General features: G+C 46.0%; 1 protein-coding gene across 2 annotated transcripts in view; it reads right to left on the bottom strand.

The window, feature by feature from the left end:
• The window catches only part of RNF38 (ring finger protein 38), a 374,424-nt gene extending 361,054 nt beyond the window's left edge, over positions 1-13,370 (bottom strand). Inside the window, exon 1 of one of the 2 annotated variants that reach the window (XM_040417366.1) lies at positions 12,447-13,370. In XM_040417366.1, coding sequence (XP_040273300.1) covers positions 12,447-13,146 — 700 coding nt within the window. In that variant the 5' untranslated portion in view covers positions 13,147-13,370. The remainder of the gene's footprint in view (positions 1-12,446) is intronic. The other variant, XM_040417367.1, reaches the window with a different exon arrangement.
• Positions 13,371-16,969: the final 3,599 nt, after the last annotated feature.

The following is a 16,969-nucleotide window of genomic DNA, read 5'->3' as shown; positions in this document are numbered from 1 at the left end:
GCACTGAAATCGACTTTCAGTTAATAATCACTAAACAGCTCTTATAATAAAAAAATAAAAAAAACATTCTAGCACAAGTTGCACATACGTATAAATGCCCAAAAATATTTATTGACTTTATTTCAACATGAAACAATAATCTAAATCACAAAATGCGTAGTGAACGACTCTAGTGGTAAGACTGCCTGATACAGATCACAGGGATACAATAACATTCAGCAATCAGTATGAGGTATGTTACATCCATTGCCGGCGACTGGTTGGTGTGTGAACTGGGAGGTATTAGAAGAGAGGGTGGAGAATAGAGAGGAGCGAATTTCATATTATGAAATTCGTTCACGCTTCGTTTGGTGGTAAAAGCAGAATTGCGTTATGTATTCCGTTACCACGGACCATAACGCAATTCTATGACGGAATGCATAGCGGAATGCCTTTAGAGGACTCCCCTGCATAACCGAAATGGGACGGATCCGTTATGCAGTCCATAGACTTCTATTATGACGAATGAATAACGGAATGCCTCTAAAGGCATTCCGTTATGCATTCCGCAATAGAATTGCATTATCGTCAATGGTAACGGAATCCATAACGCAATTCTGCTTTTACCACCAAACAAAGCAAAATATGAAATTCGCTCATCTCTAGTGGAGAACATTAAAGAGGTTGTGTCACTTCAGCAAGTGGCATTTATCATGTAGAGAAAGTTAATACAAGGCGATTACTAATGTATTGTGATTATCCATATTGCCTCCTTTGCTGGCTGGATTCATTTTTCTGTCACATAATACACTGCTCGTTTCCATGGTTACGACCACCCTGCAATCCAGCAGTGGTGGTCGTGCTTGCACACTATAGGAAAAAGCACTAGCCTATGTGCGCTCCCAGGCACCAGAGAGGCTGATGCTTTTTCCTATAGTGTGTAAGCACTAGGGATCGACCGATTATCGGTTTGGCCGATATTATCGGCCGATATTGAGGATTTTGAACGTTATCAGTATCGGCATCTATTTTGCTGATATACCGATAACATATTGGGAACACAAAACGCGCTGCTCTCAGCGCTTTCCGTGTTCCCTCAGCAGCACAGGGGAGAAGGAAGCAGTGTCTCCCTCCCCCTGTGCTGCTGCTGCCGCTGCCGCCAATGAGAGGAGGGAGGACAAGAGGAGGGGCGGGGCTGTGGCCACTGCGCCACCAATGAAGAGAAATCTCTCATTAATTCATATACAGGAGGCGGGAGCTGGCTTCAGAATCACATAGCCGGCTCCCGACCTCTATGAACGGCAGCTGCGGTCCGCGGGAGTTAACTCCTCAGGTGCCGCGGATCGCAGCTAACGCTCATAGAGGTCGGGAGCCGGCTATGGGATTCTGCAGCCAGCTCCCGCCTCCTGTATATGAATGAGAGACTTATCTTCATTGGTGGCGCAGTGCGCCCCCCTTCCCCCCAAGCCCCCCAGTATTAATCATTGGTGGCGCAGTGCAGATCTATCAGGGGGAATAGGACAAGGGTTCTAGTCCCTAAGGGGGCTAAAAGTTAGTAAAAAAAATAAAAACACAAAAATATTAAGTATAAATGAAAAAGATTTATAAAAAAAAAATACACATTAACAATAAACATTAATTTTCAGCAGATTTGTGTAGAAATTTTTTTTTTTTCTCAAAAATGAAAATTCCCAGAATATCGGTATAAATTATCGGCTATCGGCCTGAAAGTTCACAAATTATCGGTATCGGTATCGGCCCTAAAAAATCAATATCGGTCGATCCCTAGTAAGCGCAGCCCCCGCTGATGGATTGCAGGGTGGTTGTAACCATGGAAACGAGCAGTGTATAATGTGATGGAAAAATGAATCCAGCCAGCAAAGGAAGCAATATGGATAATAACAATATAACAATATATCAGTAAGTGCCTTGTATTAACTTTCTCTACAGGATAAATGCAACTTATTAAAGTGAGACAACCCCTTTAATTCCATCAAGCTCTTCCTGGTAGAGCAGAGCTACAGGACATATGCTGCTATGGACAGTCATATATCAGCATGCATGGGCGCTGTGCCCTAGTCTGGATATGGAAAGCAGTCACTATGCTGAGCTCACCACACTCTCTCATCTACTGGGAGCAATGGCTAGAAAGCTGTTACTGAGCTAAGTCTGAGGCCCAGGCCATCACTACTGACCCCATGAATAGGTTAACTCGTCCTCCCTTCTCCTCCGTCATGCCAGCCCTGAACCTTGCTGTGTGGCTGCCTGCATGAAATGTCTTACGTTGGCTGAGCTGGAAGGACACATATTGTGGCACTCGGTTTTCCCTGCAGCGCCTGTGAAAGGCACAGTAATCTTAAAATGTAGTAAAAAAAAAAAAAAAAGAAGCATAGAAGAACATTTTACACACTTCCTGGTCAAAAGCTTGGTTCAATACGAGGCATAAAAGAAGGAAGGTTGTTTTCTTCATACGCCCCATCTACAAGGCACTGTAATTAGATCGGTCTACATCAATGATGTACTTATCCACAAGTTACCTGTAATGCCATATCACATCGGGATCAGTTGCTTATGTCACTGCAGACTGGGAACATTGTCCCCATGATTGTACCTTACATAAATGCTTCCACTCCAAGAAAGTGATATCGGGTTTACATCTGCTTTTTTATGAAAACATAAACATAAAAAGACATGGATCGCACATCCACATGCTATGGATTGGTCACAAGAGGACACCTTGACGTGGTGAGTGGGACCATGTATACAAAGTGCCTCAATGGAAATGTTTATACATTATGCTGGGAAGCCATAGATCAATGCATGGCATGTGGATGTGCGATCCATGTCTTTATTTTTTTTTTTTTTTTTTTTTTACAGATTGGTATATACTAATGGGGTCATTTTTAGAGACTCCGGTCTTAATACCCTTTGCGCTGGCGCATGATGTGTAAGCTATGTAGAGGAGCCGGCCCCTAAGACCTGGCGTGAGCAGGGAAAAGTCGCAGATTCCTCCGCAAATCCTCTTTGCGACCGAAACTGCGACAGATATATTTCTAATAATAAATGACCTCCTAAGAGTTCACATACGTCTGACATACCAGCCCTTCTCAGAGTTGTGTACGCAACCAATCGGCAATGTAAATCATACGTTTCATTTTGATGACCACGGCATGTATGTAAAATAAATCATTTTAAGACCAGAATCAGATCTGTGGGGTCTATCAGATCCTAACGCTAGGCGCCCTGTACCTCGTGGAGCCCCCCTGAAATGGACAGAGTGGTGACACGCATTTCTGACCAGCTGCTCCGTCCATTTCAGGGGGCTCCACGGGGTACAAGGCCCCCATGGTTGTGATCAGTGGTTGGACCTGATAATTATCCCCTATACTCTGAATAGGGGATAACTTGCTATAACCGGAATAACCCTTTAATTTTCCATTCTAAAATTCCATAGTGGTATTATGGTGTATGAAGAAGATGGTTCCCCAGCAGCCGCGGAACAAATGGTGTGCAGTGATGTCCTGGACTACACAGTGGTGCTCTGAAGCAGGGCAGAATCTGCAGTTAAGGGTGGGATGTAGGACGGCACTGTAGAGAGCACCATAGTTTTACACACCAGTCTATGCCCCGCTAGTGTCCATGCATTTTGAATATAATCTGTGCCGTTTCCTGACGTAGATTATAAAAAATGTGCCAGATATACTGTGCCCAGCCCTGCGCTGCCCACCCCTTGCCCTGGTTTGTCCTCTTTTTGGAAAAGTGGAGAGCGGGGCAGAAAATCCCCTCAAAAGCTAAGATTTCTTGAATGCAGGGGATGATAAATGTCCCCCTACATGTCTACATATATAAAAATCACACTCCAAGGCATCTCACTTGTGTTCTAGATTGATTCTAGAACCAAGGGCCAGCATTGCGTGAAAAACGCAGAATATAGAACATGCTGAACATGTGCAGAATATGTGAACGCTCATGTACACAGACCCTTTGAAATGAACGGGTCCGGATTCAGTGCGGGCGCAATGCGTTCGCATCCCGCATTGCACCCGCGCGGAAAACCTGCTCGTCTGAAAGGGGCCTAAGTGTATGTGCACATGGCAGATTTTTCTATAAACAAACCCCACTGTGGAATCCACAGAAGAGATCCCTCTTGTTTTTAATGGGAATCCATGTTTGCATTCATGTAGCTGGGGATTTTTTCCAGGTACGTGGATCTAAAATCCGTGGGCATGTGAACAATATTGAAGATTACCACTGAAAACAATGGGATGCAGATTTTGATGTTTAAAATGATCAAAAAATATTTTAAAAAATTTAGTTTTCACCATGTGAACATACCCTTAAGCACCCTATGGTGTCGGAGAACGGAGGTGCCATTTCAGTGGTTGCACATTTAGGCACAGAGTAGCAAATTTTGAACAAATACACTTTTCTTTCAGCTAAGGCTACTTTCACACTAACGTTTTCAATTCCGCTATTGAGATCTGTCATAGGATCTCAATAGCGGAAGAAAACGCTTCCTTTTTTTCCCCCATTTATTGTCAATGGGGAGAAAACTGAACAAAATGGAATGCACCAAATTACATTCCGTTCCGTTTAGTTGCGTTCCCATCGCAGACAGAAAAACGCGTGATGTGGTGCGGAGCAAGATGAATCTGTCCCGACGCACAATGTAAGTCAATGGGGACGGATCCGTTTTCTCTGACACAATAGAAAACGGATCCGTCTCCCACTGACTTTCAATGGTGTTCATGACGGAACCGTCATGGCTATAGAAGACATAATACAACCGGATCCGTTCATGACTGATGCATGCGGTTGTATTATAGTAACAGAAACGTTTTTGCAGATCCATGACGGATAGGGGGTGCAGAGGTAGTAGTCGCTACCGGGCCCAGGAGTCTGCGGAGGCCCAAAGACCCTTGCGGTGCATAAGAAGACACCAGTATTATATAAGGTGCATGCTGGTCAATTACACCTCTGGCTGGAGGGAAGGGGTTAGGTCGAGAATTTAGCATTGGGGGGGGGGGGGGGGGGAGGTGCCGTTTCAATGTGCCATGTGCTCCTCTGCCCCTTGCCACAAAGCACTGGTTAATAAATGTGGTGTAAGACATGTACCTCAGTTTTCTCCAACAAAGTGCAGCAAAATTCTGACGCAATATCAAAAGCAAATCAAACCATAGTGCTGTGAATCATGACGTCAGAGAATATACTTCCACTGCTTCAGAGACATGCTTTACACCAGGCATGCTCAACCTGCGACCCTCCAGCTGTTGCAAAACTAGAACTCCCATCATTCCCGGACAGCCTACAGCTTTCAGCCTACAGAAGGGCATGGTGTAGTTTTACAACAGCTGGAGGGCCGCAGGTTGAGCATCCCTGCTTTACACCATTCCAGCAGAAGACTGGCATTGTGCAAAACATGAAAACCCAATCCCTGAAAGTCCTATTGAATAACTTCTCGGCTGTTGCTGCCTCTAGTGTTTGTTCACGATCTGGTAGATGCTGTGGAGCCTGAGGATAGATGATTCCTATGCATTACTTCCTTTGCCATCCAGTTTTCCCTTTTGGAGGCTAGCTGAGCTGCTGTCTCCCTAGCCATTTCCACTAACACACCTACAATGGGCAAGGTGTGAAATTATGAAAAGACGCTCTATGACGGTGCCACATTCTACTGGAAATGGTGTCTATACATATTTTAATGCGATGGGTGTGGATTAAATGACAACGCTCTAGAAGGGCTTCCAAATGCTTCTAGTTATGTAATGTAGAACTGAATTATGAATTGTAATTTACATTGCAGTGTAGCGCACAGGACATGTGCACTGCGGCACCAGCCGATAGTCAAGAGACGCCAACCTTGGGTTCCCAATAACAACACTGCTTGTCTACGCCTCCTGAAGGAACCGTGCAGATCTGGAATACAATGTACATTTGTGAGTTTTATGTATTTCTGTTTTCTCGGAAACTTTATTTTCTAGAATCCAGATCACTACTTAACCCACCAACAGTAACTTCAAAATTGGAAAAATCCTCACAAAAATGTCATTTTTCTATTGTAGAATTTGAATCTATGTTTGAAGTCAATATAGTTAACGCACAATTCGGGACACAAGTGCATTTTTAACCTTTTGTTGACATAACTAATTTTAGCCTTAAAGGGCTTGTGCAGCCAGTAATATTGAGGACCTATCCTCAGGATAGGTCCTCAATATCTGATCAGCGGTGGTTTGACTCCTGGCACCCCGCTGATCAGCTTCTTGAAGAGGAGGTGGCGCTTCCTTCTCAAGATTACACTGTGCGTTGCCTCAGAGTCGCAGTGTTTGTTCCATTCACTCCAGCACCACCTCTTAGTCTACTTTCACACTGGCATTTTGGCTTTCCGTTAGTGAGATCCGTTCAGGGCTCTCACAAGCGGTCCAAAACGGATCAGTTTTGCCCTAATGCATTCTGAATGGAAAAGGATCCGCTCAGAATGCCTCAGTTTGCCTCCGTTCAGTCACCATTCCGCTCTGGAGGCGGACACCAAAACGCTAACTGCAGCGTTTTGCTGTCTACCTGACAAAGCGGAGCCAAACGGATCCGTCCTGACAAACAATGTAAGTCAATGAGGACGGATCTGTTTTCTCTGACACAATCTGGCACAATAGAAAACGGATCCGTCCTCCATTGACTTTCAATGGTGTTCAAGACTGATCCGTCATGGCTATAGAAGACTTCATGACGGATGCATGCAGTTGTATTATTGTAACGGAAGCATTTCTGCAGATCCATGACGGATCCGCAAAAAACGCTGGTGTTAAAGTAGCCTTACAATGCCCGGCTAGTTTATAGCTTCTCCTACCCAGCTAGTTACATAAACACGTGACCACAACCCAGAGGCTCTTTTTGCATAAATGCAAACCGGAAAAAATCCTTTAAAGGGCATCTGTCCACAGGATCAACCCTATTAAACCAGCCATAATGATTGGTAGGGCCGACCCTGCTGATTAAAAACATACCTTTTTCCCTGATCCGTTGCTTAATTTAAGAGAAATAAGTGTTTTTAAAAATATGAAAATTAGGGCTTAAAGGGGTATTCCCATCTTAGACAATGGGGGCTAGGATATGCCCCCATTGTCTGATAGGTGCGGGGAGCGCTGTGGCTGGAGGACCCCAGATTTTCCAGGGTCCGTCCACCACCAAGTGCTAATCCCTGCCTCTCCCATAGAAGTGAATGGGAGCGTGCCGCGAATGCGCGGCCCATGCTCCCATTCATTTCTATAGGGCAGACGGCAATAGCTCGGCTATTTTCGGCGGTCCCACAGAAATGAATGGAGGGCGGCTGCGCATGCGCATTGCGCTCTCCTTCAGTTTCGAGGCTCCATTCTCGATATACACTGCGTGCAGAATTATTAGGCAAATGAGTATTTTGACCACATCATCCTCTTTATGCATGTTGTCTTACTCCAAGCTGTATAGGCTCGAAAGCCTACTACCAATTAAGCATATTAGGTGATGTGCATCTCTGTAATGAGAAGGGGTGTGGTCTAATGACATCAACACCCTATATTAGGTGTGCATAATTATTAGGCAACTTCCTTTCCTTTGGCAAAATGGGTCAAAAGAAGGACTTGACAGGCTCAGAAAAGTCAAAAATAGTGAGATATCTTGCAGAGGGATGCAGCACTCTTAAAATTGCAAAGCTTCTGAAGCGTGATCATCGAACAATCAAGCGTTTCATTCAAAATAGTCAACAGGGTCGCAAAAAGCGTGTGGAAAATCCAAGGCGCAAAATAACTGCCCATGAACTGAGAAAAGTCAAGCGTGCAGCTGCCAAGATGCCACTTGCCACCAGTTTGGCCATATTTCAGAGCTGCAACATCACTGGAGTGCCCAAAAGCACAAGGTGTGCAATACTCAGAGACATGGCCAAGGTAAGAAAGGCTGAAAGACGACCACCACTGAACAAGACACACAAGCTGAAACGTCAAGACTGGGCCAAGAAATATCTCAAGACTGATTTTTCTAAGGTTTTATGGACTGATGAAATGAGAGTGAGTCTTGATGGGCCAGATGGATGGGCCCGTGGCTGGATTGGTAAAGGGCAGAGAGCTCCAGTCCAAATCAGACGCCAGCAAGGTGGAGGTAGAGTACTGGTTTGGGCTGGTATCATCAAAGATGAGCTTGTGGGGCCTTTTCGGGTTGAGGATGGAGTCAAGCTCAACTCCCAGTCCTACTGCCAGTTTCTGGAAGACACCTTCTTCAAGCAGTGGTACAGGAAAAAGTCTGCATCCTTCAAGAAAAACATGATTTTCATGCAGGACAATGCTCCATCACACGCGTCCAAGTACTCCACAGCGTGGCTGGCAAGAAAGGGTATAAAAGAAGAAAATCTAATGACATGGCCTCCTTGTTCACCTGATCTGAACCCCATTGAGAACCTGTGGTCCATCATCAAATGTGAGATTTACAAGGAGGGAAAACAGTACACCTCTCTGAACAGTATCTGGGAGGCTGTGGTTGCTGCTGCACGCAATGTTGATGGTGAACAGATCAAAACACTGACAGAATCCATGGATGGCAGGCTTTTGAGTGTCCTTGCAAAGAAAGGTGGCTATATTGGTCACTGATTTGTTTTTGTTTTGTTTTTGAATGTCAGAAATGTATATTTGTGAATGTTGAGATGTTATATTGGTTTCACTGGTAAAAATAAATAATTGAAATGGGTATATATTTGTTTTTTGTTAAGTTGCCTAATAATTATGCACAGTAATAGTCACCTGCACACACAGATATCCCCCTAAAATAGCTAAAACTAAAAACAAACTAAAAACTACTTCCAAAAATATTTAGCTTTGATATTAATGAGTTTTTTGGGTTCATTGAGAACATGGTTGTTGTTCAATAATAAAATGAATCCTCAAAAATACAACTTGCCTAATAATTCTGCACTCCCTGTAGGTGCAGGTCCCAGCGATATGCCCCCATTGTCTGAGATGAGAAAACCCCTTTAAGTGCACCTTACCTCCTCTTATCTGCTTCCATGGACAGTCCCACTCCACTTGATTGACTGGGCCAGGCGCCCAGTTGGATGGGGTAATTCCTTGGGAGTCTAAGGGCTGTTTCACACGAGCGGATGCCGAGCGTGGAATCTGCGGCGTGAAAGAGAGCCAAGCCCCGTTCCGGACAGCAGAGACATGGAGCAGTAACATGATTGATAATGCTCCGTGCCTCTCTGTGACCTTTTGACTAAAAAATCACAGTGAGATAAAGTTGTCACCATGATTTTGTAGTAAAAAGATCACAGAGGCACAGAGCATTATCAATCATGTTACTGCTCCATGTCTCTGCTGTCCGGAACGGGGCTTGGCTGTCATTCAAGCAGCAGATTCCACGCACGGCATCCGCTCGTGTAAAAGAGTCCTAAGTAAAGGAGCTTGGGTGCATTGAGTGGCTAGGGCCCGCTCTCGAAGCACTTAAGCCATAATTTGCTTTTTGAAGCATTTTGACTGGTTTGATAGGGTTGATCCTGCCGACCTATGCACTGTAAGGCTACCATAACTGGATTTTTTATTTTTTTTTGCAGCATGACCCCTAGTCCATTCTTGTAAAAGAAAAAGAAATCTACAGAAAAAAGTTAATTTGGTGTAAAATGCACCAAAGTTTGTCACATTTCTGGCAGATGATGTCACGTCGAATTTTTGACCTAATCATGAAGTAAATGTGTGTGCTTCGGTCGATGAGGGGGGACATAGTTTAGCAGAAAGGGTCCTAACTAAGATCAGCACGAGCCACTGTGATAAATCTGGCTCATCTTCAGGGGTCTTTCACACATAGGTTTTTACCGTCATCTTCTGCAATTATGTGTTTTTTGTGCATTTTTCATAAATACAGCATACAGTAGCTCTTGGCATTTTTTCAGGCACTTTTCAGCAAAAAACCCCATGAAGAAAACGCTAGTGGGCAAACATACTGGGCCAGATTGACTGATCCTATAAATAAAATAGGGGTTAGTCAGCACATCAATGCAACAGCACTCACAAATAAAGTATATACAGTAGTGCCATGGTCACTACATGTGGTAATGCTATGCACAGGGTTAGGTATATTTCCTATAGTCAGCATGCTGCTGTTTTAGATACTGTATTATTTGAGTGCCGTTGCATTGCGTTTGTTTTTTGCTTTTCCGATCCTATAAATAGCACAAGCTTAGACCGGCTGTCTAGACCGCCACCAGATTTATCGCATGGGCTCAGGCTGGATGAGAAATCTGGGGCAGGGAGAGACATTTTTGTCTAACTTTATTACCAACTATTGCTTGGCTTTGTTTGATACAGAATGGTGGCACAATTTTGGGGCAAACTGGCACATCTTAGGCTCCACCCCCTTTCCCAGGAGGCTTCAAACCCTATTCGAGAAGGTGGGAAAAAAGTGTAGAAACCAAATTGTACCACTTTTAATACACATTTTAGGCACAGGCACATTAGTAAATGTGGACCACTGTGTGCAAAAAGTGGCATAATAAAACGTAGGTGGACAAAAAATAAAAAAATGCTACGTTTATAAGGTCTACAGTCTAGACAGGATTAGTGAATCTGGCCCTATGAAGCACTGAGAAAGTCACACCACAACTAGATTGACGGACAGACATCTATCCGCTAATTCATATAGACTGGGATTGGTATACATCTGTGATGGCTAACCTCCCGACACTCCAGCTCTGGTAACTCCCAAGATGTACACTTGCTTGGCTGTTCTCAGAACTCCACAGAAACGAATGGAGCATGCTAGGAGTCGTAGTTTCACCACAGCTGGAGTGCCGGAGGTTAGCCATCACTGGTCTAGATTGAGGGAGACTACCAGTGAATGGAGAGTTCGCCACCAATGCGTGGTGTGCTCTCCTTCACTTTGGGTGCTTCGTTGTAGAGACAGAAGGTGGGACCTGCTCTTATCTAGCCATACGCCATCAATGTCTGAGATGGGCTAACCCCTTTAAGCCAGTTTCTGATATACCTGAAAGAATGTATCAAGCGTTTGCTCATATCTTTTTTTTACAAAAACAAAATCCTTGAGTCAGGAAAAAAAAGGGTCATCATGACTTTCAAAGTACATCCCATCTACTGATCTGCTAACATGTTCTTCCAGATAAAAGTGATCAGAAGCTGTGGAAACAGCCAGGACCATGCAGTAGCTGTGCCGAACCAGTCATAGTGGAGGATACAGCTCTAATTCTGCTGAACTTAGAAAACATAAGACGGACGAACCTGTCCATCGCTGCACCAAGGCAGCCACAAAACATAAGCCGACCCTACAGTCATCAATATTGTAATCAATTTCACATAATAGAGATGTTTTTCGCTAAATATTTGACTAAATACCAAGAATTCGATTGAAGTCGTTATTGTTATTGTAGAAGACATGAGACATTCTTTAGAAGTATGGTTATAATTTTAATGTTTTGTAAAACGCATGCTCTGATGCCTCGCAGCACCGAGCTCCTGAGTTGGAAACCCGGGCAAGGAGAACATCTGCATGGAGCTGCATGCTTCTTTGAGGGCTTCAGCCCACACTCCAAAAACATCTGTCTGCGAGTCTCCCTGGCGTCAGGGACTGATGTGACTTGTAACAATTCTATGTTGATGCTATATAATATAGATAGGACCTTGTTTACTTGTATGAAAGCATTTGTAGGGATGCTTTAGGTCTGTCTGATCAAGCATGACCCCAGGGCTGGAATGGGGTGATTATAGACATATACAGACTATGAGAGAAATCCTTAGTCATCTGATTCACATGTAGTCACAGCTGCTCACAAATAAAGTGATATAGCGAATGATAAATGTGATAGAAATATAGCAGCAGTAAAACCCTTACAAGTTCCTTCCAACCTCCGCCCCGCAAGAGCTTGTGTCCAGCATTACAGGAATGTATGACAGCAGGGAGAGGAACCGTGCCTTGGCTACTGCCTTAACCCATTCAGCTACTAATAGTCACTGCCAGGGTCCTCCTCATTTAACGCCTTCATTTCTGCTGACACACAATAGATCCAGAGGACCTCAAAACACATAATCGGAAACTTCTGGGCTCATCCTAACCGTCTTTCTATCTCCAGATTTACCATGGCTTAACTCCTTCACTTCGAGCAGCCACACACACACACAAACAAATCTAACTTGGTAAATCCCTTGGAGATCATACGAGGATGCTTAAAGCACAAGTCTTCATCTTCTGCCACCTAACCTTCCATCCTGTGGTGGTACCCAGCCAAAGCCACCAAGCGTTTTCATGACCAGTTGTTGTTGAGAAAAGATAACACAAGGGTTAAGAAGTATACCCTTGGGTCCCCTGGCATATTATTTGAACAGTGAGGAGGACTTTGATCAGAGCTGGTCATAACCCCCTTGTGTGAGGTTCTCCCTGTTTAGTGCGTAAACTTTTGAAACCATATGAAGTGACATATCTGAGAAGTCTGGTTTATCTGCTCCTACCTGGCGGAGGTCGTATGTGGTGATGGTGGTAATGATGATGGTGGTGTTCATTGGTGGTCGGACTGTTTACCCTCCTCCTGGCCACCACTGGTGGACTGTGGGGTTGCCTTGCTCCCTCTGGGGGGTTGTTATCATTTCTGTCCATGCCTGGCCCATGCAGGGCAGTTGAGATAAGGTAAGGAGGTGGTGTCTGGAGCTGGTGATGGTGGAAGTGGGTTACCCCAGGCAAGCCATGCAGCTGATGTTGTTGGTTCATGATGAATCCAGACCTAGATCTGGATCTAGTCCTTGGGGGCTCCAGGAAAGCTGGGAATAGGAAGGAAGGAGCTGCAGGGGGCAGAGGAGATGAGGGGGGAGAGGAAGCAGAGGACAGAGCCTGGAAAAAAGAGGAAGGGGAAGTGAAAGACGGGGTGACCTGCACAAGAAGTGGGTGCTGGGGGGGAGCGGCCAGCAGTGTGCTGCTGAGTCCAGCTTCTCTGCTGGTGGCTGCAGTAGCCTCGGCCCCCGCTTCAGCCTGCCTGGGATTGAGGCAAATCTGGAAAGGCAACAGCCCACCTCCTCCTCCACCACCACCCCCGCCGTCACCGCCTCCTGCTGGCTGCTGCTGCTTGGGGTCCCGTAGCCTGTCTGCCGGGTGACAGTGGCTAAAGCAGCCGGAGTCCTGAGCAGAGGGCTGTCCTGAGCCGGAGGCAATTGGCATCACCTTCGTGGTGGACGGAGAAACGCAGCTAGAAGCAGATGACGCACCAGAGACGCATCGAAGTTCCAGGGACACAAGGAAGTGTCACTCCATTCCGAAGACGCCAGCAGCCAGCGGTGCAGAGTAATCCCCGGGAGGAAGCCGCAGCGTCCACCCCTCAGAGCCGGGGCTGTGCTCCCACCAGAAAGCAGTCCTCGGACTGACACTCCATGCACACAATAACCCCCTCCTCCTCCCCACTCTGGGCATGGAGAGGGGAAGGAGCAAGGAGCGGAATCCGCCTCTCAGAGGCACATTCCCAGCCCTCGGCTGTGCTGTCCTCCCTCCTCCCTGCTGAGGATTCCCCGCTAGATGGAACTTCTAGTCTTTCTGATGTCACTGGTGTGAGGGGAAATGGAGGGAGCTCCCCTTCCCCATCAGTGGAGGCTGAGCCCCCTCCTCCTCCTCAGGGAGGTTAGCTTTTATGGATTATAGTAATGGCAGGCTTGACACTGGTGTCTTTTACCTTTTGACACCTGCAAATCCGCACTGAGTCTGTGCAAGAAATCTGTATTGTGCATTCACACAGCCGTATCCGTACACGGATCCACAAAATACGCTGTGCCTCCCGCACCTTTCACTGAAAAAAAAAAAAAAGTCTGCGAAATGGACAAGAATAGGACAAGTTCTGTCATTTGCATCTCTGTGTGGGTCCTTGTGCGATTGGCAAAAAAATGCAGATCAGACCAAATCTAATATTGTGTGAATGCACCCTAAAGGGACCTGCGATGAGGGTCTTAAATGCGTTCACCATTTATTTATTTTTTTCCGTCCGTGTGGATGTACCTTTTTTTTTTTTTTTTACCGAATAGATACTAGTGAATACTTAGGCCGGGTTCACATCGCCGTTTAGTTTTCTGTTCTTCTGATCCATCAGAAAAACTGAAAAAAAAGGATCGTTTTTGGGTATCCATTTTTGTCAGTTCCACCTGAGATCCGTTATTTTAAACAGGAAAAAAAGTCCTGTGAGGTGGAATTTTTTTATACCGTCCAAAATAACACATCTAAGGCTACTTTCACACTAGCGTTTGGGGCTCCGCTTGTGAGCTCCGTTTGAAGAGTCTAACAAGCGGCCCCGAACGCATCCGTCCAGCCCTAATGCATTCTGAGTGGACGCGGATCCGCTCAGAATGCATCAGTCTGGCAGCGTTCAGCCTCCGCTCAGCAAGCGGACACCCGAACGCTGCTTGCAGCGTTCGGGTGTCCGCCTGGCCGTGCGGAGGCAAACGGATCCGTCCAGACTTACAATGTAAGTCAATGGGGACGGATCCGTTTGAAGATGACACAATATGGCTCAATTTTCAAACGGATCCGTCCCCATTGACTTTCAATGTAAAGTCTGGACGGATCCGTCTGAACTACTTTCACACTTAGAATTTTTTCTAAACTATAATGCAGACGGATCCGCTCTGCACGCAAGTGTGAAAGTAGCCTTAAACGTAACTGACAAAAATGGATGCAAAATGAGCATAACAGATGCTCAAAATAAAGGATCCCTTTTTATTTTTCTGTTCTGACGGATCAGAAGCCTTGATGTGAACCCGGCCTAAGACGCATAAGGCTGAAGGTATTCTGGCACATTGCATCAAATTTATACAGTCACCTAAAGAATTATTAGGAACACCTGTTCTATTTCTCATTAATGCAATTATCTAGTCAACCAATCACATGGCAGTTGCTTCAATGCATTTAGGGGGGTGGTCCTGGTCAAGACAATCTCCTGAACTCCAAACTGAATGTCAGAATGGGAGAGAAAGGTGATTTAAGCAATTTTGAGCGTGGCATGGTTGTTGGTGCCAGACGGGCCGGTCTGAGTATTTCAGAATCTGCTCAGTTACTGGGATTTCCACGCACAACCATTTCTAGGGTTTACAAAGAATGGTGTGAAAAGGGAAAAATATCCAGTATGCGGCAGTCCTGTGGGCAAAAATGCCTTGTGGATGCTAGAGGTCAGAGGAGAATGGGCCGACTGATTCAAGCTGATAGAAGAGCAACGTTGACTGAAATAACCACTCGTTACAACCGAGGTATGCAGCAAAGCATTTGTGAAGCCACAACACTCACAACCTTGAGGCGGATGGGCTACAACAGCAGAAGACCCCACCGGGTACCACTCATCTCCACTACAAATAGGAAAAAGAGGCTACAATTTGCACGAGCTCACCAAAATTGGACTGTTGAAGACTGGAAAAATGTTGCCTGGTCTGATGAGTCTCGATTTCTGTTGAGACATTCAAATGGTAGAGTCCGAATTTGGCGTAAACAGAATGAGAACATGTATGCATCCTCTGATGGCTACTTCCAGCAGGATAATGCACCATGTCACAAAGCTCGAATCATTTCAAATTGGTTTCTTGACCATGACAATGAGTTCACTGTACTAAAATGGCCCCCACAGTCACCAGATCTCAACCCAATAGAGCATCTTTGGGATGTGGTGGAACGGGAGCTTCGTGCCCTGGATGTGCATCCCTCAAATCTCCATCAACTGCAAGATGCTATCCTATCAATATGGGCCAACATTTCTAAAGAATGCTATCAGCACCTTGTTGAATCAATGCCACGTAGAATTAAGGCAGTTCTGAAGGCAAAAGGGGGTCCAACACCGTATTAGTATGGTGTTCCTAATAATTCTTTAGGTGAGTGTATAATGTCATGCACCAGATTAATAAATCACACATAATCTAAACCAGTTTTTCACAGAATAACGGCTCATGCACGCAAGCATGTATGCCTCATGTCCGTAATATGCGGGCACCGGCCATGTGCACTCCGTATCACGTTGGCTTGAATGAGTCCGCAATCCACGGCGTAGTTATAGGGGAAGCGGTTGCTTTGGGGCCCTGACCCAGAAGGGGCCCATCCAGGAGGAGGAGGACTAAAAGATTTTGTCAGGGCCCCCTCAACAGTATTACACAATGACATTATATACAGTGACAGTATAGACCAGGGGTACTCAACTGGCGGACCGCGGTCCAAATACGGACCGCGGCCGCCAGTTGTCCGGACCCCGGCCATCCTTCAGAGCGCTGCTCCTCTCCTGCACACTGTGCCGTGCAGGAGGAGGAGCTTACCGGCGCACTTCCGCCTGTCCCACAGCGCAGTGAGACAGGGCTTCCTCCACATGTAGCGCTCCTCCTCCTGCACACTCTGGCAGCTCTGCTCAATACAGCAGCGGGGCACAGGAGATGATCGTTCTCAGCAGCGCAGGAGGAGTCTCTCCCTCCCCCTGTGCTGCTGCTGTCCCCGCCGCTGCCAATAAGAAGAGGCAGGAGGAGGAGGGGAGGGGCTGTGGCCACTGCGCCACCAATGAAGAAAACTGACCTGTAATACAAATACAGGAGGCGGGTGCTGGAATCAAATAGCCGGCACCCGACCTCTGTGACAGGGAGCTGCGATCAGCTGCAGTTGAGTTAACCCTTCAGGTGCGGTACCTGAGGGGTTAATTGTAGCTGATCGCAGCCCCCTGTCACAAAGGTCGGGTGCCGGCTATTTAATTTCCAGCACCCGCCTCCTGTATTTGTATAAGAAACGTTGGTGGCACAGTGCGCCCCCCCCTAGTATAAGAAACATTGGTGGCGCAGTGCGCCCCCCCCCCCCCCCTTCCCCATTATAATAAACATTGGTGGCTCAGTGGGAAGTGCCAATGAGGGTTAAAGATAATAAAAGAAAATTAACTCACCTCCTCCAGTTGATCACGTAACTGCCGGTCTCCAGTTCTTACTTCTTTCTTCAGGACCTGTGGTGACGTCACTGAGCTCATCACATGGCCCATTACCATGGT

This window comes from Bufo bufo, chromosome 2, assembly GCF_905171765.1.
Source record: "Bufo bufo chromosome 2, aBufBuf1.1, whole genome shotgun sequence".
NCBI lineage: Eukaryota > Metazoa > Chordata > Amphibia > Anura > Bufonidae > Bufo > Bufo bufo.
This window is presented reverse-complemented; position numbering and strand designations above follow the sequence as displayed.